This window comes from Paracoccidioides lutzii (genome assembly GCF_000150705.2).
Source record: "Paracoccidioides lutzii Pb01 unplaced genomic scaffold supercont2.9, whole genome shotgun sequence".
Lineage (NCBI taxonomy): Eukaryota > Fungi > Ascomycota > Eurotiomycetes > Onygenales > Ajellomycetaceae > Paracoccidioides > Paracoccidioides lutzii.
This window is the reverse complement of record NW_015440955.1, coordinates 1,036,822-1,059,769: the sequence shown is the minus strand read 5'-3', so window position 1 is coordinate 1,059,769 and position 22,948 is coordinate 1,036,822. Positions and strand designations below refer to the sequence as shown.

The following is a 22,948-nucleotide window of genomic DNA, read 5'->3' as shown; positions in this document are numbered from 1 at the left end:
CCCTCGGCTCTCGTCTGCTTGACCGTCATTTTTGATTCCTCCTTGCAGAGTTCCCCTTGGACTCCGGGATGTGGCTAAGGCTCACTCAAGAGTAGCCCCGGTCAATGACCAAGTTCGTCTGAGGCTGGGGCTGAGGTTGAAGCTGGGGGGAGAGTGATAATAATGTCAGGGGAAAGCGTCAGACTTCGCATCATGGCGCGAGTAGCACGTCTTAGCACGTCCTAGCATGACTTGAGTCTCATTGCATGCTGAAGCTGCACAAATCCAATTTTATAATGAGAGATTCTTTGAAGTTTCCGTTTAATAGACTTCTTCATAGAAACTTGTTGTAATAAATCTAATAATATCATGGTATGTTGTCTTTATCTGGGGTCCTTCCAGCATATCACAGTCATCAACGATAAATATTCCTTGGACAAACTAACTGTGGTTTAAATACGCTAAACTTGCATTCAAATAATACATTTGGAACGACGGATGTTCAACGGAGCTAGTTGCTGAAATCCAAAAAATGGCATTTATCCATGTTTGGCCCCGCAGGTTCCCTTGACAGACTTGGGAGAGCACGGCAAGGTTTCTATCCCTAATTATTCACGTGCGATGGTAGCTGGCCATGGTAGGGTCAGCTACAGTAAGAATCACTGGCAATAATCTCTGATTCACTGTAGCATGGCTACGAGATAGATTTCAATTAGTCGAACCCCTCACTCTGTCGATCTCCCTTAGCTACGTACCTAGATTGAGACATAAAGTTCCACATCCTCACCTCCAGAAAAGTGATACGAACAATAAAGATCATAATCGCAATCATGGTTGCTGGAGTTCCTCGAAGCCTCCCATTCCGTGCAGAGCACATTGGGTCTTTGCTTCGTACGGAAGCATTGCTGAATAAGAGAAATGAGGTCGACGCTAGACAAGCACCGCCGGAGGAGCTCAAGGCCCTTGAAGAGAAGGATATCAGGGAAATTGTCGAGATGCAACGGAATATTGGTTACAGTGCTATAACCGATGGGGGAGTATAGACGCCATAGTAAGTGCTGCTTCTATCATCTATGCAAACGATACCTTGTACGTAGACGCGATGCCTCCCTGACTTTATGTAGTGTTTTGGGGTCCATTTTTTTCTAGCTTACGAGGAATGGAGAAGGTCAAAAATCCAACCCTTGACATATTCCGCGCGTATCTACCGGATGTCGGTGCATTCATTGAAGAGTTCTACAAACCGCCAGAAAGCTATATCTGCGCCAGCAAGCTCGAACATGTCGGCAGCGCTTACGTCGACCATTTCAAGTATTTGGCAAATCTCGTCCCACCAGAGGAAGTGAAGAACTTGAAACTAACGCTCGCGGCTCCCAATTGGTACCATTTGCGCTATCGCGAAGGTCGTGCTTACCCAAAGAAGGTGTATCCGTCGGACAAGGAGTATTTTGAGGACATTGCTAGGGCATATCAAACAGAATTGCAGATCTTGTATGATGCTGGCTTGCGAAATGTGCAATTCGATGATCCCAATTTGGCCTGTGAGTGCATATTTCGGTTGATCATGGCGACAACCCTCTTGGTTTGTTAGGCTGATCTTTCAATTCCTCCCTCAAGATTTCTGCTCAGAGAAGATGATTGCTGGTTGGCAAGCAGATGCGCTGAACACATGCACCGTTGATGACCAGCTCAATGCCTATATCAAGCTCTACAATGACTGCATCAGCAAGCGCCCCCTGCTGATATGCACGTGGGCGTTCACTTGTGCAGAGGAAATTTCGCCAAGAGCCGACACTTTTCCGAAGGCGGTTACGACAGAATACCCACGAAGCTGTTCCGGACTCTCAATGTCGACACTTATTATCTCGAGTTCGATACACCTCGTGCTGGTGGGTTTGAGCCATTGAAAGAGCTACCAAAGTATAAGAATGTTATTATTGGTGTTGTCACTAGCAAGTTCCCAGAACTTGAGGATCCTGTAGAAATGAAGAAGAGAATTTATGCTGCCGCTGCTTTCGTCGCTGATGGGAGTGGGCAGACTGTGAAAGAGGCGTTGACCAGAATGGGTGTCAGTCCACAGTGTGGATTTGCTAGCCACAGCATTGGAAATGCTTTGGATCGGGGTGCAATGACCGCCAAATTGAAACTTGTGCGTGATTTAGCTAATGACATCTGGCCAGGAGAATCCTGATTTATTTTGAATCTGGGATATGTCACCTAGGGATCATATATTCTGAGCAGTGGCTAGACCTGTTATACTGAGTCAGCAGCGGTTAATTCGTTCCATATCATATATTGCTTTTGCTTGAATTCGATTGTCAAATTTTGAGCGGGTGAGATTGAGCTATACTGATAAGGGGAAAATACAACCAGACCTTGCGACGTCCTGCTAAGCAGCAACCAACAGATATGCAATGAATATAAGCCGACACACATATAGGACGCAACGGCAGGTGTAATATTGGGGCCCCTGTGGGACTCGATAACGTCCAAAGCCACCATCTTTCACATAATCTCCGATCCAACGAACCACCACATCATGATTGATCACTTCCAGCCAGATGAAAAAGAATTATGGCTAATTAGGTACGCCACAACTTAGCATGGAGGGTCTGGCTTGCTTCCAACATACATGAAGTTGGAAGCTTCGATGTTTCGAAAATGCGGTTTAGGTCTTCCGCCTACAAGGTCTTCAATTGCAGAGCCATATCTGATAAGGAGGTCCTCTCTCCATGCTGTCTGGATTAATGCAATCCCGAACGGCACACCTGCAAGACTCCCACATTAGACAAGGAGGATTGTATTTCGCAGACTGAATTTTCTAACTTACCAGTTATCTCACTGGTGCAGGTGGGAATAGCGATCATGGGATATCCTAGAAAGTGTGGTTAAAGGAAGTTTAATTGCGGTTGGTTCTTATGATTCAAGAGGCAAAGGCCACATAGTTCCGTACCTGCTTTCGCAGCTACTTGACATGCGGCTCCACTGTCGCCTTGGAGGGGAACTAATATTCCGTCCAACACGGAGCCGTCTGGCATTCGCAAAGCTGCATCGATTCCCTCTTCACGAGACTTTCTCCGAATATACTTCAGTGCATTGTAATATGTGTCATCTAGAATGCCCTTTGAAGTTAGGCTTCTCTCAAAGTTATCCTGACCACTGGGCCAGGCTGGATGAACACACGGTCGACCACCATCTGTTTCTGAATTCTTAACATTCCAGGCCATAATATCTTCTAGACTTTGAATGCCATTGGGGTTAGTACTCAAATTGGAAAGATATGATCGTATCTCGTTAAAGAATTCCTTCTTTACGACTGTGAACTCGGACTGGTCGGGGCGACCGAATTTGGAGGGAAAATCCCTTTGGCGATTTGTTAATATTGGGCTTCATCACGGAAATTGTGGTAGAAAATATAACCAACCAATCCCAACCCGATGGAGAAATTATTTCCTCAGCGCTTGGAAAGTTCGTCCATCGAATTACTTCAGCACCTGCATCTTCAATTTCTTTTAGTAATGCCATCAATCCATTGTACTTCTCTGTCTTCTTATATGCGCTCTCCCAAACCCGGTTCCAAGGAAGCCCAAATCTGGCTGTCTTCAGAGCCGCTTTGTTGGTAACGAATGATGCATAAGAAGACATGCCATGCGCTAGTCACACGCGGCAGTTAGATATCATCAAGGTTCACTTATGGCTAGATGGGGAATTTTCACCGGATTTAGAATCACCGGTAATCGCATCCAACGCAATTGCAGCGTCGAGAACCGTCTTTCCAAACGACCCTACCGTGTCAAGGCTGCTTGACTCTGGGATAACGCCTTTGGTGGAAGTTAAACCCACGGTGGGTTTAATGCCGACTACAGCATTTCGATCTGCTGGAAACATAATCTGAGAGCAAAGGGGTTCTAAGCAAAAGTTCAAGCTATATTTTCACTTATTTCCCCACATATTGAGTCCACTTACGCTTCCGTCAGTTTCAGTTCCTAGGCTGAATGGACACATATTTGTGGCAACAGCCACCGCGCTACCGCAACTTGATCCTCCTGGATGTTCAGCAAGGTTATAGGGGTTTCTGCACTGGCCCCCTCTAGACGAGTATCCCTCTGAGCTTCTAATCGTTAATATGTGGGTGAGGTCGGATTGCGAGGGTGGCAAACGCACTAGTAGCTTGAGCGCATGGCTGCCCATTCCGATAAATTAGTATGCCCAAGTAATATGGCACCTGCATCGCGTAGCAAAGAAACCACATGTGCATCATCCGGTACAGTTGTACCGACAAGCACTGCTGCCCGTTAGAAGTCGTTCGCGGTTAAGTGTCCAGGAGCGGACATACTCGTAGAACCAGCAGTAGTTGCCACTCCGTCTTTCGTCGCAATATTCTATATGATGGTGAGAATTCCCTGTTAAGTAGCTAGGTAGACGCAAACAATTTTGCGGGAAATTGAATTCTGAAAGATGGAAGAGGCATGTTACGTCTTTGACTAGAAAAGGAATTCCGTGAAGTGGGCCTCGGAGTTTTCCATTCTCTCGTTCCTTATCTAAGCATTCCGCAATGGCCAAAGCATCTGCATTCGTTTGGATAACGGCCCTAATGTTATATTTGTGTTACAAGATTGCCATTGTCCAACATAGAGCACGAAACCTTCAATATGCTGCATATTTAGAATATTCGACCTACTTCAGAAGGCAATTTAATATTTGAATTCTCTCGAAATACGTCTCCACCAGATCTCGTGAGAAGAACTTGCGTTCTGTTAAACATTTCTGCAGTTGCGGAATCGTAAGAACTTGAATATCAATTCCGCGACAAGTTGGCATGTGGAGGTCCGCAGCGGACATGGGATCAATATCACTGCTGGTTTGGTCAATGGAAGCTGATGGGTTGCTCATCGCAATGGCCATGATTGAAAGCAGCTTATTCCCATTAGCCACCTCCTTGAGAATAGGCGAGATGAAATTGTTGGTGTCCAGCAGTCCTTCCAAAAGTCGGAGGAATTTACATACATTGTTAACCTTGGAGGCGTCATGAGGTTTGAAGCATGTCGTCTAAAACTCTGGAATCTGTGGTGAATTAAACACGTGACTTAATCCCAGAATGTTTAAATCATCATAATGCCCCCTTTTCTCTTTCCTGTTTAGTACTAGAGTCATCTCGTTGCCCCTGAAGTCACGTGAGATTCACCGCATTTTCGAATCTACAATGGAACAGACCAGCACAATACCTAATTAATACCGACCCTCTGCAGGCGACGACGTTCCCTGCCTGTTCAACAGAAATATATAATCGATTTTCTCAGGTAAGCGGAGTTCTGTCTCTCAATTCCGGCTTCCTTTCCGGCAATTCCTGTCAGCTGAACCTGGATATTAACTGGCGTTTCAGCTTGGTTTTCCTGTGGTCTCTACATCACTTTCGCTTTTCATATCAAACAGGTCCATAAGCTCATCATTTATTTTACGGCCTCAAAAACCTCGGCATATATATATCAGCTATCAAATTTGCCGTGTTGGCTCCCTACCGCGTTACTACGCTCCTTGGAAATCCTCCGTAATATTCCTCCTGAACCGTCACACGAACTTCTCTCGTCCCAAACGACGCCAGGCCAACAATATTAACAATGGGCGGTCAAGTTTCCAAGATTATGGGGAAGATCTTTGGATCGAAGGAGATGCGTCTGCTTATGCTGGGCCTGGATGCTGCAGGAAAGACAAGTGTGTGAATCTTTTTTCCAATTTGTGGACATCACTATCTTCTCCGTCCCAAAAGCTAAATTGCAATGTTTCCCACAGCAATCCTCTACAAATTGAAACTCAACCAAGACGTAACCACTATTCCAACTGTCGGTTTTAACGTCGAATCCGTAACGTATAAGAATGTCAAGTTCAATGTTTGGGATGTTGGTGGACAAGATAAGATCCGTCCTCTTTGGCGGCATTACTTCTCTGGTACATGGCTTTTACCATTAAGGCAGGGGATTTCTCTCGATTGACTTTGGGATTGCGGTTTTCTAGGTACCCAAGGTCTTATTTTTGTTATTGACTCGAACGATCGGAGCCGAATTGAAGAAGCACGCCAGGAGCTCCACCGAATCATTCTAGATCGTGAGATGAGAGACGCTCTGTTACTAGTATTCGCAAATAAGCAAGATATTCCTGGAGGTAGGTGTTTTTCCGCTTTAAAACGCATTCAGCTACAAGTTGTTTTCCCTTGCTAACTGGATTTTCACAGCCATGACGCCCCAAGAAGTGACGGACAAGCTTGAACTGACTCAACTCAAGGACAAAATATGGTATGTTGTCCCTAGTTGCGCCACTACAGGTGAAGGATTGTTCGAGGGCTTGGTATGTTTTATTCCATCTGTCATGACGTTGCATGAACCACGTACTGACATTGATATGTAGGGTTGGCTCTCCAGCAACGTCAAGGCTCAACCACCAAGGCAGACCAAATAAAATGCACCTCTGATTCTCTCCACATTGTTCATACCAACCTCACCGAGTGCCTGCCCTTGTGTACCAAACTATTGTACATGTAAATCCTATTTTAATTCTCTGCGTTTCTTTGTCCTTGTCGGGCTTCAGCTCTGACACTGTTTGCACTAACCTTTTCTACGTTCCTTTGTCATGAGTCAACGCAGCATCGACCATCTTTTCCTGTTTTTCCTTTTGTTTTCCTTTGCGATCTTCACCGCATGTTATATTACTATTTGCATATTTTGTTCTGCTTTGCTCTCTCCGGATTCCTTTCTTATGATATCCCTTACGTTTATTCTAATTACTTACTATGGGCCACCGGTACAATTCTTTCCCCCTAATACAGTGTTTTGTAATACTCATTTTGTGATTGATACTCAGACGAGGCTAAAAGCGAATGGAAAATTTTCTAATTAGTAATGTGCATATCTCACTTACAAAGCTACTCTACACCAATCTAATATCAAAAAGTTCGTTTATTAGGCTACCAAGAAAACAACACTGTTTAGCTTCTGCTTGATATACTACCTAAGTCCAATTCCCTTGAACAGAGGATAGAACAGAGGAAATGAGTAATGGTATCATGAAAATAAAAACCCTTAACCATCCAACGCCAAACAGTCCAGGAAATAGCCGGCCCTAAAGATACAATACACACACCAGTATAATCACTTCCCAATATTCCTATACCTCTCCCTTGCCAAACCTCCTTCCCCACCTTCAACACCATAGCCCTCCCCAATCTCCCCTACAATCCTAGCTGGCCTGCCTCCAACAACGCACCAACTAGGTACAACCATCCCCGGAGGCACCACAGCACCATCTAGCACAACAACAAAGTCCTTCAAAATAGCCATCGACCCAATCACCGCCTCTTTGCCGATATGAACGTGGTTGCCCACAGTGGCTGCTTCCACCACCGCCTTCTCCCCTACAAACACATGGTCGCCCATTTTCAACGGAAAAAACGAATGAACACCACGGTGCAGACGTGAGGGCGGACGCAGCAGGCAGGAACGGGAGAGGTAGGTGTATCGGCCTATCGAAACGGCCACTGCGGGACTCGCTGGTGTTGGGTTGGAGGATGAGGAGGAATTGGATGTTGGATGGTCGGACTGGTGACGGAAGAGATCACCGCGGATGCACACGTCGGCTTGGATAACGGTTTTGCCGCCCAAGATAATGTGCTGGGTTCCGTGTACTTGAGAGCGACGGGAGACTTTGTTTCCTGTGTCCTAAGGAGAGGGTTATGCGAGAGGTAGGAGATTGGAAAAGAGGAGAGGAGGGGAAAGTAATATTTACTGTTTCTATATATTCTCCCTTGGTGGACTTGGGAGGCATGTTGGCGACTCCTTTTTGGTAGTATTTCGAATAAAAGAGGGCCGGGAATTGGAGGAGTTCAATCGATCTGTATATATGTATATAGTTATCCGCCGCAAATTTTGCCGTGTTTTGATATCAAAAGGCGGTAAGAGCAAGTCTACGTAAGAAGCCCTGCCCTGACCAGGCTGGATTTGGTCTCCGCATTGTGACGTTTCCTGAATCCAAATCCCCACAGCTCCAGGAACGTGAACCGATATATTGAAGATTAACCATATTACAATAAATAGAAATCCCGGAGAATGGGAGTCTAGCCCGTTGTGCTGGGTGGTCTTCGCTGTGCTATTTACTCCGTTAGTTAACTACCCCTGCTACGAAATGTATGTTTTTGGAGATCTCTATCCCGATTTCTATTCCGATCATTCCCAAATCCTACTCGTCCGCAAAGAACCAGAAGAAGTTAATATCACCGGACTATGTTTCCTTCCATGTGTTTTGTTCCCTTTTTTGCTACAATTGCCTGTGTTGACTACCTATGTATAATGAGTTCCTGATATCCTTGTGATTACTTGTTTTCCGGGGCCCTAGTCGGGCAATTTGAATCAGCTATTGATGGGAATTTGGCTAGATTAGACTCCCATAAACTATATTTGTGAGATTGATTATTGAATAGATATTAAACAATGGTTATATGAAACGCACACCTGCAAAATCCGTACATTGGGTTTTCTTGATACTAAAAGGAGATATCCAGAGCAAGGTCATAAATACGACCACACAAAAGATAGTTATGCAACCAAAATCAGATAAGCCCCTAGACAAAAATAAGAGCATTTCTTATATTGATTCAGGGAGCACACCATCATAGTGAACTTTCAAAGCTGCAAACACAAAAGGTGAATTCATTAGTCTTAAGTTCGGTTTAAATATAAAAGGGCTGGAAAACCAAGATTTAACAGCGAAGAAATATGTGAAGAACTCACTCATTGGGAGGACAGAGTAACTACCATAGTCTTCTCTCATATAGGCGAAATGTCCATTGGGACGAGTAACTTTGACCAATCGGCCCTGGGGGCCTGGAGCAGCGCGCAGATTATCTAGACGCCCAACAACACGCAGCATGGAAGTTAGTGCTACCATATGTGCACCTCTCCCAAAGCAGGTAAATGCACTATCGGTAAAATGGATGTAGGATTCTAGAGGCCGATCGAGAACCACGTCGTCGGGAGAGGGGAATATATTTGGATCTCTGGAAGAGGAGATCTAAGGCGATACAGTTAGTGTAGGTTAGGTAGTGATTGGAGGAGCTCGGAATAGAAGAGACAAGGTCTATGAAATAAGAGGCATGTTTACCATGCTCACGAAAACCTTGTCTCCATCGTTGACGACAACGTCACGACCAGTATCATTTATCAAAACGTTTGTATTTGCCTCGCGGTATGATTTGAATGTTCCGTTAAGTCGGATCCCCTCCATACAGTAATGGAGAAGTTTCGCATCGGATTCCGGGGAGTCTTCATGTGCAAGACGGTTGATCTCTGGAAGATGTGTTTTGCCCTCATCCGACAAATAAAAATCTATGATTTGAGTGAACTTTTAAGAAAATTAGATGTTTTTTGGGCGAGATAATTAAATGTACCACAGAATATATACGGGTAACTTACAACTTGAGCTTGACTCGGAACCGCAGTGCATATTATGGGAAGGAGTTGTGACCAAGCCACCTCTGAGACGCTAAGTCCGCACTTCAAGAGTTTGCGGGTCGCATCAAGCCCATACTTGGCCAATGGGTTGTCATGTTTTTGGAAACGATCAAAAATACCTGACAGATATGTGAATCCCTTGGCAGATTTGACGTACGATTCTACAACTTTTCCAAGCTCTTCTCCTGCTTCTCGCGTCACCTGTCTTAGGGCAAACGATTTTGTGGGATCCACGTCGAAGAATACGCTGGTGAAAATAGCCACGATCACCATGAACATTTCACGGTCCGTGAATAAACCCTTGGGATTCTCCTTGGTTTTGAGGGGAAGGTCAAAGGTGCTCGCCGCGAAATAGACGTGCGCGAGATTACCAACACTGGAAATTCGTTAGCAACTCAAGATTCCTTTCAGGGATAAGATTGGGAGAGCTTACTCCCGCGTGATATCGATCTGGTTAATTCCAGCAACTCGAACTGAATTTTGCCTCAGAAGATTGAGGGTAATATCCTCGTAGAACTTTTTCACGTTCTGACGCCATGAATCTTGCCTAAAAGTTTCGTCTAATATTTCGGACTGGGATACATTGAAACTCTGGCTCCCGAAGAGAGAAGTAGCCGCGTCCCCAAAGGTAAACCGAAAATCCCTCACATTTTCTAGAATTGTCTTTGTCCCATTATACGAGGTGAGATCAATGCGAGGTGGGATTAGCGCTGGGCGATCCCAAGAAAAGTGACTTTCCCTCCCGAGCTTCGTGAAAATCTCTCTGTTAACACTCGGTATTGTCATAGGATAGTGTGCGTAGATAGAGTCGGGCTTGATATAATTGGGGAGAGCGCGCAGCATCAACTTGTAGAACATGCAACCTTGGTTGACGCTAAGGTCATAGTGAGACTCAGCATATCCCCAGTTCGTCAAATTTTTAGCATTGTAGTCCGTCTATCACAAAATAGGTCAGCCACCGTCTCCAATAATCACGCGCATAAGAATTTCAGCTACAAAAGTGACGAAGTGGGATGACATACGGTGTAGAATCGGTCCCCACGGACGAGTGCTACCGCATCCGAGAGAACAGCTCTGGATATTGTATAGGTTGGACATATTCCAGCACCAGGAACCATGGGGATCTTCGCCTCTTCCGAGACAATGCCTGGGTAAAGCTCCACATAGTCAGGATGCTCATACAAACTCCGAAGTTGGTGAGCGATAATAGGGTCGGAGTTAATTTCCTCAAATGTCTCGTACTCCTTCAAGCCAAAAAATTTCCGGAACTCATTCAGGGAGCCACAGCCGAATTTCCTAGCCTGATGAATTCCCAGAATTTCGACCGCTCGAAGGGCCTTAGGGACATTTCGAGGACCGAATGTTCCTAATTCATCGTTAGATAAGGATTTGAAAGGATTCTGTCAACATTCTCACCCGCGACTTCTTCAGTTGCCTCTGTAATAATTCTAACTAGATCTTCGTCCTTAAATCGCCCATCTGCTTGTCGTTCCAACTTTGCAAATGTTCTCTGAGCAGGGTCTTTGGGAAGGTTCCTTTTCCATTTTCCCATTCCGGCCATCAGTTCTTCCATTGAGATTTCTTCAGCGGTTTTACCAAAAAGGTCTAGATAGATTTCCTCAATCCATTTCTCATCTATTTCACCGATGGTTGAATGCCATCTGTAAGCAAGATTAAACTCGAAAGACACCTGGTTTCCAACACCACTTTCGGCTGCTTCTGGCTTGGCACCTTTCTTCATGTTAACTCGTGGGTCCTAAGAAAGTTAGCACGTATATCTTTTGATGCGGAAAAGAGAAGACATACCAAACTCCAGTTAGTATTGGTGCGTGTGAGGTTGATGATGGTTCGCACATAATCATATAGCGTGATATTTATATAAAGGCCACAAGTTATACTATTCTCCTATCAGAATTGTTAATGCAGGGGCAAAATTGCAAATACACATACAGTCTGCCGGTCTGGAACAAATCATTGTCATATTTAGCCCATGCATTTCTCGACTCTTCAGATGCAAGGTCATCACGGGGTTTGGTAAATCGACCATTCTCGTTGATATGGGCCAGTTGCTCAACGACATAGTTATGGAACCTAAATGAATCAGTATGCCATTGTCGTTAAAAGGAAACATATGAATCAAGCCAAAGATACACAAACTTAAGGGACCATGAAATGACATATCAAAATGGCTCACCGATTTAGCAATACGAGAATAACACTGCAACCAGGTGGAAGGGCGATTAGCCTTGGGTCCGCAAAGGTATCAGGCTTGAGTTTTCCATCTCTGAAGGTACGCATGTCGTCCTGCTGTTGCTGATTATCTCCATAGAGTGTGGAAAGGTCAAGGTATGAAGACGTCAGAGAGATGTGTTGATTCCTTGGATCTGTCTCGAAGAGATCTGCGGACGAGGTCAGCATATCTCCTAAAGAAGGTACCACAAGACCATTTTACCGTGGATTATTAAAGATGCCCAGTTGAAAAACATGCTGGAGACACCATTTGGATGTGGTTTGAATTCCTGGCGCGCGAAAAGACTGTCAAAGACCAGACCTGGGTCTGGTAGCGCAGCAGGTTGAATAGTTGAAGGTTTGATGGATCGCGCGTAAGCTGTATTGGCGGCCCCGAGACGAGGAAACAAAGGATTATTGTTGGACCCGTCTGCGGCTCGGTAGCGATATTCGTCACCGAGATACCTAAACCAATAACGTTAAGAAGGCACTAATTTGTGACGATACAGAAATTACCCTTACGATAGTGGTGGATGGGGTAGGGAAATCCACAGCGACTTGACGAAGCTATTGGTGAGCTTTACACGGGCTGTTGATTCGGGAGGCAGACTGGCCACGAGCTTTCCGGAGACAGGTTAGATATACCCTTTCACATGGTTGTTGGATTCACCATACTTGAATAATTCGTTCCATGAGATATTCCTTATCATCCGTGAGTGTGCCAGAGGTCTTGCTTTTTACCACAGCCAGCAAGGTGCGGATGCCTTTCAAGCCCATCCATTTCACTTCCTTGAAAATGCCATTAGATACAGCTTTCTTCGCTTGGGTAAAGTCACCGCTGAATTCAGCATATTTGGCGAAAGTTCTCTCGACTTCCTGACGTTTGATGCAACGTCCATTGCTGCGTTTCGCCCATGGCGGGGAAGACGTTTTTGGTTTGCCGTTCATTTGGCCATTCCTTTTGTCATGGGAGGAAGCCCCAACAGCCTCTGAGCCTGATGCCATTTGTGTTGAAAACAATAATAGGCTGTGACGGGAAGGAATATTAAACGAGAGACGTAACTGTTTAACGGAACATTACTCTAGAAGGGTGGAAACATGAAGTTTCGAGAATGAATAATCGAGGCTCCATCAATGCAGTGCGCAAAGCTCGAAGAAAGGTCAACGCGAGCTCTGCGTTTTTGGGGCTCGTTGGAGGGGACAATAAACCAATTCCCCGATTTGCAGCATGCAACTGACTAGTTATCTGGGGGACGGACCCCTCGTAATCCGTATTGACGGTTGGGTTTGTCAAGGTCCAGCGGTGCCCGATTTTGGGCAAACAATGACCGATTGGGTGAATGCACGCCATAATTCGAACTTAAACACCTGGCCAGTGATGATCTGCGTCGTGAAAACGTTAAAAGTTGTATCCAGTGCCAGAAATTGATTGACCCATCCATGGGCACTTGAGAAAGGTGCAGAATTGCATCTCACGAAAAGTGGTTCAGTTGTTCGTTGGCAGTTGGACAACGCCAGCCGCCACTATCGATATAAACAGCCAATAATAGCTCGATGCACGAACCAAATGTTCAACGAAATTAGGTTGATGATCCTAGTGAATTGTCAAGCACCCCGAAGGTTCAAAGCTCGAAATGAGTGCTGACAGTGCGAGGGGACTACTGCTCAATACTCATCCTTCGGAGGGTTCAGGTGCAACGACAATCTCCAGGTCGGAGAATTGATCATAAACTGGCTACTTGCTAGCAACCCGAGATCACCTCAAGAAATTCACAGTGATATGTCAGGGTATCAACCCTGTCACACAGGTGCTGGACTCAAATAGAATGGTCACAGCAGTTATCCATCGGTATCCCATTACTGTGACTTGCGTGGTTCCAAAGTTGTTGGGATGAGGCTTGCGGCAGATAAAGATGGAACTGACATGATTGTCATGCACAGGTTCGGATACCAGTTGGCGGGCGCTGCTGCAGCCAACTCCGCAGTCTAAGTCAATTTGAGCTATTAGCCTACAACCGGTGCCATCAATCAGCTAATAGCAGACAAGCCCATCGTCTCCACCACTTCCCAGAGAGGCTGATAGAAAGCGTGGCTGCGTGGCTGCGAGGCTAGCCCGACGACAAACATTCTTCAAGGCAGCTTCTTGCTAACTTCTAACCATCTCTCGAAACCATTGACTGATCTATGATCATGATCGCAGATCTACTAAACCGGTGAGACGACGCCAGGGAATTCAAGGACATCAATCGGCATACTACGTTCGAACCGGTCGAAATGCTAGATAGAATGGTTTGAGTACCTGTGTCCTGTCCCTGGACAGTAACTATTACAGTCTTGCTCCGAAAGGCTAGTTTCAGCAAGCCATGATTTATCGAGATTCGGTCTCCGGGTGGAGGTGTCCACTGCCGGGCCTCCCATTGTGATGTGGCGGATGTCGTGCATTTTCGATGCTTCACAGGTTGAAACTTCTTGCAACTATCTAGAGCACTGGTGCATTCAAGAAAATAGTATGTGACACTGCCGCACTCAGCTATTGCTGGTATTAATAACTACAGGAATAGTTTCCGCTTATTATCATTATTGCCGCAAAGCACATAGCTGGCTTGCTAAACCGTTCTAGCAAAGGCCTGAGACTAAGAGTCCCAGATCAGGTACGTATTTATAAAATATTCAGCTGCGGCTGCATCTAGAAGTCTCTCATTCGCTGAAATACCAGGTGTCCAGGTTGTGTGCGCCCTATCTGACGATCCCTCAACTCGGCCCCGGATGTGCGGGGGTGCGCTGCTGACTCTGGGGCCATGGGTGGTAATGCTATTTAGACCAAATGGCGTCCGGCGCGGAGAAGAACGCTCTCCAATCCTCGCAGTTCACCACCAGTAAGAGTACTTTAAAAGCACAGTTTCGTTTGCTCCCACGAGAATAGTGTCACGGGCCTCGTCTGTGGCTTACAGTTCACACGAGGCGCTCCCAGCGCCAACCAGAACATCCTTTGAGTCTTGAGTCTTGAGTCTTGACTCTATCTATGATTGCTGCTTGAACCAGTTTCCTCGCAGAACCGAGATTTGTTTTTGGACGCCTGATCTAAATTGCCGGTCCTCCTTCTCATCGTCATCACTTAAGCTCGTCACCGGCAAATCTAGAATATTGTTTTTCTTTTTCTCAGGGCTCGCTCTTCCCTGGTCATTTTACACATTTATAGTTTTCTTCAAGATTCGTTGTTCGTGTGAAATTGTCGCCATGTCACAATACGTGACAGATCTTCCGAAAACCTTTGTCCTTTGCTTCGATGGCACTGGAAACAAATTTTCTGGTGATGAATCTGACAGCAATGTTCTCAAAATTTTTCGCGTGAGTGACCATTCTCAGACCCTCAAGATAAACATACTCTTGTTCTGACCAAACCACAGACACTGGATAGAAACCAAGGACAACAATTCCACTATTATCAGCCTGGGATTGGTACTTATATAACATCAACAAAGGTGCCAAATCATACGGGTCCATTTTCGCGCATTAAGCGCAGCTGGATAAAAGCAAAAGACGTAGCCATCGGCTTCTCCTTCGATCACCATGTACTGGCTGGATACCAGTTTCTCATGCGATACTACTCCCCCGGCGATGAAATTTACTTTTTCGGATTTAGCCGTGGGGCGTATATTGCTCGCTTTCTTGCCGAGATGCTCGACTATATTGGCCTCCTAACTATTGGAAATGAAGAGCTTGTCCAATTTGCCTGGAAGACCTTTTCAGAATGGCAACGACGGACTGGGAATAGCGCCGAAGACATACAGAAAAGAAGAGATCTTTTCAAATTTATGAAAGCCTTCAGAGAGACATTTAGCCGTCCTATCCAGCGAATACGGTTTTTAGGGCTATTTGATACCGTGAATAGTGTTCCGAAGTTCGAGTCTCCGTGGATGTCTCGAAATAGATTTCCCTATACTGCTAGGAGCTCAGCCAAGGTTATCAGGCATGCGGTGGGTATTGATGAAAGGCGTGCCAAATTCCGCCAAGATTTAATCTCTCAAGATCGCCCGTTCAGGAGGGCAAAGGCTATACACCGTCGATTCTCCTTTATCCCACATAGCAGGGTACACGATGACAGAGCACAGGCTGCGGTTGCAGAAACGATTGCTGAAGAAACTAAATCACAAGAAGAAAATAATGGCACCAAAATTTCGGACGAGATTAATGGTGAATCGCCAAGTCGTTCTCCAGCTGGAGGCTGGACCCAACCTCTTGAAGAAAACCGTTACCGTCCATGCCAGCCTCGTCGCTCACCCCCGAATCTTAGACTGTTGGTCCCGGACAACCGTAATGTTTCGGTCGAAGGAAGCTCCCTGGACAGCATCCCTCATATTCCAATACAAGTTCCGCAGGCAACCGATAACAGGTCTGTTGCATCAGATCAGACTGTTCAGGATATCCAGGAGGTCTGGTTTCCTGGCTGCCATGCCGATATCGGTGGAGGCTGGGCACTTCTACCCGGGGAGAAGTGGCCACTTAGCCATGCGCCGCTTGTATGGATGATCCATGAAGCGCAACGCGCTGGTTTACAATTTGACGAGCGCAAACTCAAAAAATTCGAATGCGCCGTAGAATATGAAGGCGATTATTCACCAATTGACAAATCGTGGAATTTTGATCAGGGACAATGGCCAGATCAGCCAGACATTGTAATCGACAGAGTAGATAGTGAGGGATTCCAAGAGACACCCAAAGATAGCCCTTTAAAATCTGCATCATCTATAAGCTTCTACGAGGCGCTCCAATACTCCGGGACCCAAGGCCGCATTCATGACAGTTTGGCATTTAACTCTGGCCTGCCAGCCACGTCAGTCATCGCGTGGAGAATAATGGAGTACCTCCCCTTTAAGAGGATGGATCTGCAGGAGGACGGCTCATGGGCACCCATCCGCTGGCCTCTTCCGCGTGGTGAAGTCCGCGACATTCCTTTGAATGCAAAAATCCATACCAGCGCCATACAGCGGTTAAGAGCAAATAAAACCTATCGTCCCGGTAATTTGATCATTGGTGGTGGCGGTCGTGGAGTTAAAAAAGCTCCAGAGTTCTTGGGCATAGGGGACTGGGTTGTTTCTAGCAACGAAGGTGACCCAGTGAGGGAAACTTTTGTGAGGGTGAATATATCGAAAAACGAGTGCCAAAGGAACGGGACGCACAAGAAATGGGCGCAGAAAAATGAAATACAGAAAGATGGAACTCAGAAAAATGGGACTTAAAAAAATGGGATCCGACAGGACGGAAATTAGTTTGAATTCCTTAACAATCCTTTTATGTGTGGAGTTTACATCTTTTTTTGCCTTATCCTGGGGTTTTGGGTCTACTTTGCATATATGATGGGTTATCACCGTTTGATGATATTGGGTTGACAGTCTCAGCACTCACTGGTTGCTTCTCGGGAGATGGAGGGTGATAGATACATAATTGCCTTATGGTACGCTTGGGGGAATGATTTGTCTACTTGTCTGGCATTGTTATTTATTTGATTTCCTCCCTATATACCCAACAGTTGACCTGCGATTCGTCCAGTGTGAACATAATCAATAGAATCTATTACTGTATTGCAACTCCAATGGGTTAACTCCCAAAGTTATTTGTTATAGGTCTTGATTTTCCGCTTCTGAATCTCTCAAACACAGCATAACCCCCGAACCCTCTTAGGCGAAATAAATGCTATAAAGCTAATCCAATACGATAAATGTACAAGTTAGCACCGCTACGGTTGAAAACATTGAGCATTAGCCCAAGCTCATATTGCAACTGCGCCATTGTATCTAGCTTTTATGAGGGATCCAAATGCAGCACCCCCTGGCCCTCCCGAGAGATTTCTGTTGAAGAGTTTCAATAATCCTCCCGCGAATGCTCAACATTCAAACTTTCTGAAGTCGCCATCCGTTGAAGAAGAAATATATTTTGGCACTTTAAGGCTATTATTGAGGTTAGTTTTCGAAGCTTGACTTAGATGGACAATCGCAAAAGGTGAAGAGAATGAAGTATGAGAAATTTCCCCAAATTCAAGACTCATCAGCCGATGACTTCTCTATACCAGGATAAAATCCGCATGCTATGTGACAAAGACACAAAATATTCTTTAAAATCTTCAGTCGGTTTCAAAACAACTTCCATTCAATGATCCTACTCATCGGCACTTCCGAAGCGCGAATCCAACTTCACCGCACCAAAACGATGGTTCATATTTCCTGGGAAATTCAATCTTTGGATGGCCACAGGATGTGCTTCTCGACACGTGCATTCGGTAATAGATAATAAAAAGTTCGATGCCGCAACAACCGTCGTATAACCTAAATTAATCGGTTGCCGTTGTCTGGATTTTTGGAGTGTTGGGTGCAGCAACAGCTCCTTGCAGGTTAGATCAGGGAATTTTTACAGCAGCATCCAGCCAACTTCCAGGTCGACGATGCGATGTTTGCCAGTGGTTCATGGATTTCGATTGCCTATGTCGAAACGCTGGAACCATCTTCAGCTTTGGCTTGGTTTACCTGAATCGGCAAATAATAGAAATGCCATAGCCGCATTTGCTCAGCCCTCGGAACATATAAACATGGGCCGTACTCCGTATGTATTGCTGCCGATTGAGAATTAATACCCTGTGGCGGCCCAAAAATGCGACTAGAATATCTTTGGAGGGTTGCACGAACTGTGACGCCGTATTTCGCTTCCGATAGTTATGTGATAATGACACGAACCCTGCCCTGTAGACGGCTTCCGCATCGATAGCTGAAGTGCGAGAGAAGTTGTTCTCTCAGCGACCTTTAAGGCCACAATGACTATGAAGAGTAATTCAATGCCATGAGTAGAGGGTGATTCTGAGGACAACGTTAAATTGACGCCGAAATGTGCTGCTGGTCCAATAGACTCGGCAATCGTCCATCTGATTGGGATTGATTTAACGATTTTCTAAATAACGATGTGGAATACCGAGTATTGCACGACCTTCAATTGTTGATTGTGTCCGCGATGTCGAAAACGATGGCGTAAAACGCAGTCACAAAATAAAGAAAATAAAAGGCAAAAGCTCCAACCCTGATTCGAACAAGGGACATTGCGATACTGGTGCAAACCACTGCAATCGCACGCTCTAACCGCTGAGCTACTGGAGCTCGAGTAGTGTTTCTGATTAGGGTTCATCATATTTGCGGGTATGTGGGGAAGGGAAAAAACCGTTATTAATCGATTCCTTCAACTCGGGTTTGCGGCATCCAACGCGGATTGGGATAACTCTCCCTGAAGCGTCAAGGGGGAAGGAGAAGGAGGGTGATATGTTTGGATTTGTTATTTGTTCTGTTCTTTCATTGATTGATTTTTTTGATTTGCTTTTTTTTCTTCATTTGTTGAATACTGTGATGGACTGCCGTCAACGCCACTGCTGTTGATCTGGGTGATGCGATATGATGCAACTGTTGGTTTGGCCCAGTTTTCCTCCTCCCCAACCAACCCTTTTGCCAACAATCTGAGATTGAGATGGGCAGTGCCAATGCTTTTATTGCTTTTTTATGGCCGTATATAAAATCTCATCTGATTCTATTCTTTCTTTCGTCTTCATGCTTTGTTCATTCTTGGTCACCTCATCAATACTTTCCTCACTTTCTTGTTCTTCCCTCTGTGTTAACTTTTATGGCTTCTATATCCTTTCCGCTCCTCTTAAACCTGCTATATTTTCATTTCCTTTTGATCCCTTTCAGCCACCGTGTTAATCACTCAACCCAAGGCTTCCAAGGCTGTCATTCAAAATACATTTATATTTAAGTTCTTGGATTTGTTATGTATATATTTTAATTATTATAGCAAAAACATGTGTGTTTTAAAACAGGAGTTGTCCAATAACGCTCTTTCAATTATTGCTCATCTAGGTCTGTGAATGGAACAGAATTGAGTCCATAATCCATCACCAACACCAACGCCGATGGGATAGGGGAACGAACCACAAACCAAAAAGAATACCAGTAAAAACCCTAGCATGTGAAAGCAGACCAGAAATACATAATACAATGCTAGCTATAGGCATTATCAACAATAATTACCAAAACCCTGCAATGGGAATCCAATTAACGCCTGCAGCTCAGTATATTTCCTAACAGACTGAACAGGCCAACCAACCACGATCCCTTCACAAATTCCCCCAGCCATAAATATACATACATACACACCTAGGAAACAATCAATATTCATAAAAAAGAAAATGACCAGAGAGCGCAGAAGCAGTCCAAGCAAGCCTGGTAACTCACATCGGTAACATGATTTGAACAGACAGTGAGGAAATCATCCGCAGCTGGGTTAGAAGTTTCTTGGAGACACTGGGAACTGAACCGTCCCATACCCCTGCTGCGGTTGAGCCCCATAGCCATGTGAATATCCGCCATCCGCAACACCGCTCTGACCATATCTGTATTTTGTGAACCCTGCGCTCACCCCACCGCCACCAACCGTTCCTACCCCGCTGGTATTACTACCGATAGCCCTAGTAAAACCACTAGCAGGCGGACCGCTAGAGGCGTAGGCACCTGAATTAGCTTGACCATCCATATTTGAACCATCGGGCCCCGCCACACTTCTTGATTTCATCCTCTGAAAAAATATCGCATACCGTGAGAGTGGTGGCTTCTCGTATTTGTCGTCCCCAGCTTCGGCTGCAGCATCTGCTGCTGGAACTGTACCGGGATCGGCTGAATATGGTGCTGAACTGCGTCGACGGGAACGCCAGAAGGATCGCTTACTATTGCGACTAAGACCCTCTGTGTAGTTGTTTCCGGGTGAAGGGCCAAACCACTTGCCAAGTTTGTGATGGCGGGCGTAGAGGATTTGGGGGTACAAGCCCAGGGCGAAAAGGAGGCTGTCGGGGTCGCAAATGAATTAGCAACTGGATGCGCTGAGATAGAAAACAAGTGAAACGGGAACTCACCATCCAATGATTGCCACAGAAAAAGCTCCCTTTTGTAACCTGCAGGCAAACCCCAAGTCTGGAAAGTGCGTCAGTTTGTCAATATTACCAGTCCCGGGCCCTGCGAGGCTCTTTGAGTCTCCGCTACCAAGAGGTGTATGGACAATGCCGGTACAGGAATCCACGCCATCTCGCGTCATGATTGCGATGGCAATGAAAGAAGCTATGAAACAGACATCAAGGAATAGCATCAACGCGGCGAAAAACGCTATCCCGCCAATACAAAGGGTAAATAATGACGCTAGCAACGTGTACAAGGCTGCAGCCCCGGAAAGGCCCTCGACAGCTTTGACCCATCGTGGAATGACCATGCCATGGTCGACGAGGACGGCGAGGAAATAGGAATATATTCCTAGGATGAGCGCTGCGGCGCAGAACTGAATGAGACGGAGAATGAAGTTGGAAATACGGATAAATACACCCGCGGCACTCATTGCGGGGAACTAGGTGACTGATCCAAGGTTATAAATTCAGCTACCCGAGCGCAAAAGGCAAGCTTATGATGGATCGCCCGGGCGAATTGCGGGGCCGGGCGATTATTTGTAGAATAAAAACCAAAAAGGGGTGGTAGATAAGATACAGAGAGAAGATGCAGTAGTTATTTCAGACACACCAGTCCAAACAATAGTTAAGGGGGGAAAACAAAGAATAAAAAGGGAGAAATATCCAGCAATTTGAGGGTGTTGGATTGTCGCAGCCAAAAAGCAAGCGCCGACAGGTAAATTTCAATGACGTCAGGAGCAATTCGGCGACTGGATGACGAAGCGGGCCTGACATCGAGAAACTCTAAATTCAGGCATGTCAAGCTGGAGCAATCTGCGGATCCCATGTGCAGTCTGGAATGAACATGCCCAATTGAATGAAAGAATATAACCTCACAAATGCCAGATCAGGTCAACTGAATAGCACTGTCCAATTTTCTGCGGTACGCAGGCAAATGCGTAGCTGTAGCTTGGAAAAGCGGACGTCTGTCATGGATTTAACTCCAGCGTACTTAACGTCAACTTACTACAACTCCGCATTGTTCCAGGTCCGGCAGACACAGTATAGAAAGAAGGTGAAAGAAATCAGCGTGGGGGGAGAGAGAATATATCGTCCAATAAGGCCTTGAACACAAACGGGTTTCATTTGATTGAAGTCATGTATATTTTTCGCTGGGTGTATATTGTACCAGCCAATTGACAGTGTTGAGACCCAAAATATCCGTGTTCATTGTACAAAATTCCTTGGCAAGCTGCTGTTGATAGTTCTTTGATCTACATATCATCGTCCCCACACGTTCCTTAGCGCCCCGTAGAAGGCTGCATCCAAGTGTATGGAGCATCATGACATCACAGTATGACTGTCACCGTTCCATGTTCGTATGATACCCCATCTCATTACCAGTAATTACCCAGTTTGCCGTGCATTTTAATGGCAGACCAGAAGATCCTTCTCCTCCTTCAAGGTCCGCACCCTCAGGGCAACTTTTCCATAATATCATCGAGAGCGCGGATAGCGTTAGAAGGGCGGCAACCTCAGCTGCGTGTAAAAGCGATGGAAATTGCATTGATACTGAATGTCACGGGAGAGACCGAAATAAGTTAAGCCACGGCGGATGTCATTGTCATCTCTCGCGGTTTTTTTGTTGTTCCTTGGCTTGTTCTTGATCCACGTATGCCCGGAGTATGGATTCCAAGCCCTCATTTCGCCTTGCCAGAAGCATCGCGTCGGATATATTAATGGTCGACCGTCCCGCATGTCTATTGCAAGTAGAATGGGATGAAAGCAAAAAGTTAGGTCAAATCGAGCCATATTGTTGCTCGTAAAACAACGCAAGGAGAAAGAGTGCAAGAGAAAAATTGGTAACAAATTAGCTCTTACTTGGCGAACGCTTCTAGGTCTTGTCCCACGGTCTCTAGAGATAATGTCAGCATTGATTCAAACGTTGACTGGAATGCCCATATGGAGAATGACGAGCAGGAAAATTCCAGCTAAAAGAACCAAGCCCAGTAGGCGGTTTATATACCTATTTGCGCCCAAACCATCTCTGTGAGAGCTCCTATGAACTGCGGAGTAGCATCAACACCAAGCTTGATAGTTTCATCATCGACAATTCTACCAATTGCAAGCCAAAGAGCAGACTTCAGGCGCTGTTGAGAGAATCACAATTAGCACTCCCTTGATGTTGACGAATGAGGTACAAACAAACAGCAAAGGCACACGAGCGTGACAAACCTCTTCTAGAGCTGCGGCGTTAGAATCTTGCTCAGGCATCGCGATG

At 45.6% G+C, this 22,948-nt stretch overlaps 9 protein-coding genes and 1 non-coding gene across 10 annotated transcripts; 3 read left to right on the top strand and 7 right to left on the bottom strand.

The window, feature by feature from the left end:
* Positions 1-809: 809 nt before the first annotated feature.
* On the top strand, positions 810-2,170 carry PAAG_03990 (hypothetical protein; the record flags this gene model as incomplete). The annotated part of the gene is made up of 5 exons (XM_002794351.1): positions 810-1,016; positions 1,077-1,099; positions 1,129-1,520; positions 1,597-1,729; positions 1,798-2,170. The coding sequence occupies 5 exons, from the start codon at positions 810-812 to the stop codon at positions 2,168-2,170; spliced, it is 1,128 nt and encodes a 375-aa protein (XP_002794397.1).
* Positions 2,171-2,577: 407 nt separating this feature from the next.
* PAAG_03989 (amidase family protein) lies at positions 2,578-4,884 on the bottom strand (the record flags this gene model as incomplete). The annotated part of the gene is made up of 10 exons (XM_015845124.1): positions 2,578-2,747; positions 2,810-2,854; positions 2,933-3,342; positions 3,404-3,632; positions 3,696-3,870; positions 3,946-4,090; positions 4,144-4,264; positions 4,316-4,361; positions 4,456-4,570; positions 4,661-4,884. The coding sequence occupies 10 exons, from the start codon at positions 4,882-4,884 to the stop codon at positions 2,578-2,580; spliced, it is 1,680 nt and encodes a 559-aa protein (XP_015702213.1).
* A 713-nt stretch (positions 4,885-5,597) lies between these two features.
* On the top strand, positions 5,598-6,432 carry PAAG_03988 (ADP-ribosylation factor; the record flags this gene model as incomplete). The annotated part of the gene is made up of 5 exons (XM_002794349.2): positions 5,598-5,691; positions 5,770-5,925; positions 5,992-6,138; positions 6,209-6,321; positions 6,382-6,432. The coding sequence occupies 5 exons, from the start codon at positions 5,598-5,600 to the stop codon at positions 6,430-6,432; spliced, it is 561 nt and encodes a 186-aa protein (XP_002794395.1).
* A 689-nt stretch (positions 6,433-7,121) lies between these two features.
* PAAG_03987 (dynactin subunit 5) lies at positions 7,122-7,794 on the bottom strand (the record flags this gene model as incomplete). Its single annotated transcript, XM_002794348.2, has 2 exons — positions 7,122-7,688; positions 7,756-7,794. The coding sequence occupies 2 exons, from the start codon at positions 7,792-7,794 to the stop codon at positions 7,122-7,124; spliced, it is 606 nt and encodes a 201-aa protein (XP_002794394.1).
* An 816-nt stretch (positions 7,795-8,610) lies between these two features.
* PAAG_03986 (hypothetical protein) lies at positions 8,611-12,710 on the bottom strand (the record flags this gene model as incomplete). The annotated part of the gene is made up of 13 exons (XM_015845123.1): positions 8,611-8,654; positions 8,757-9,036; positions 9,127-9,366; positions 9,438-9,852; positions 9,910-10,412; positions 10,499-10,842; positions 10,893-11,232; positions 11,283-11,373; positions 11,427-11,567; positions 11,671-11,875; positions 11,929-12,170; positions 12,228-12,325; positions 12,381-12,710. The coding sequence occupies 13 exons, from the start codon at positions 12,708-12,710 to the stop codon at positions 8,611-8,613; spliced, it is 3,273 nt and encodes a 1,090-aa protein (XP_015702212.1).
* A 1,148-nt stretch (positions 12,711-13,858) lies between these two features.
* PAAG_03985 (hypothetical protein) lies at positions 13,859-14,505 on the bottom strand (the record flags this gene model as incomplete). Its single annotated transcript, XM_015845122.1, has 2 exons — positions 13,859-14,254; positions 14,419-14,505. The coding sequence occupies 2 exons, from the start codon at positions 14,503-14,505 to the stop codon at positions 13,859-13,861; spliced, it is 483 nt and encodes a 160-aa protein (XP_015702211.1).
* A 437-nt stretch (positions 14,506-14,942) lies between these two features.
* On the top strand, positions 14,943-16,945 carry PAAG_03984 (hypothetical protein; the record flags this gene model as incomplete). The annotated part of the gene is made up of 2 exons (XM_002794345.1): positions 14,943-15,053; positions 15,113-16,945. The coding sequence occupies 2 exons, from the start codon at positions 14,943-14,945 to the stop codon at positions 16,943-16,945; spliced, it is 1,944 nt and encodes a 647-aa protein (XP_002794391.1).
* A 1,815-nt stretch (positions 16,946-18,760) lies between these two features.
* Positions 18,761-18,847, bottom strand: PAAG_11784. Its single transcript has one exon. It is a non-coding gene; the product is annotated as a tRNA-Cys (tRNA).
* A 1,174-nt stretch (positions 18,848-20,021) lies between these two features.
* On the bottom strand, positions 20,022-21,119 carry PAAG_03982 (hypothetical protein; the record flags this gene model as incomplete). Its single annotated transcript, XM_015845121.1, has 2 exons — positions 20,022-20,577; positions 20,647-21,119. The coding sequence occupies 2 exons, from the start codon at positions 21,117-21,119 to the stop codon at positions 20,022-20,024; spliced, it is 1,029 nt and encodes a 342-aa protein (XP_015702210.1).
* A 1,172-nt stretch (positions 21,120-22,291) lies between these two features.
* On the bottom strand, positions 22,292-22,941 carry PAAG_03981 (hypothetical protein; the record flags this gene model as incomplete). The annotated part of the gene is made up of 4 exons (XM_002794342.2): positions 22,292-22,427; positions 22,549-22,582; positions 22,694-22,817; positions 22,903-22,941. 4 exons carry the CDS (start codon positions 22,939-22,941, stop codon positions 22,292-22,294), a joined length of 333 nt encoding a protein of 110 aa, XP_002794388.1.
* Between the last annotated feature and the right edge of the window lie 7 nt (positions 22,942-22,948).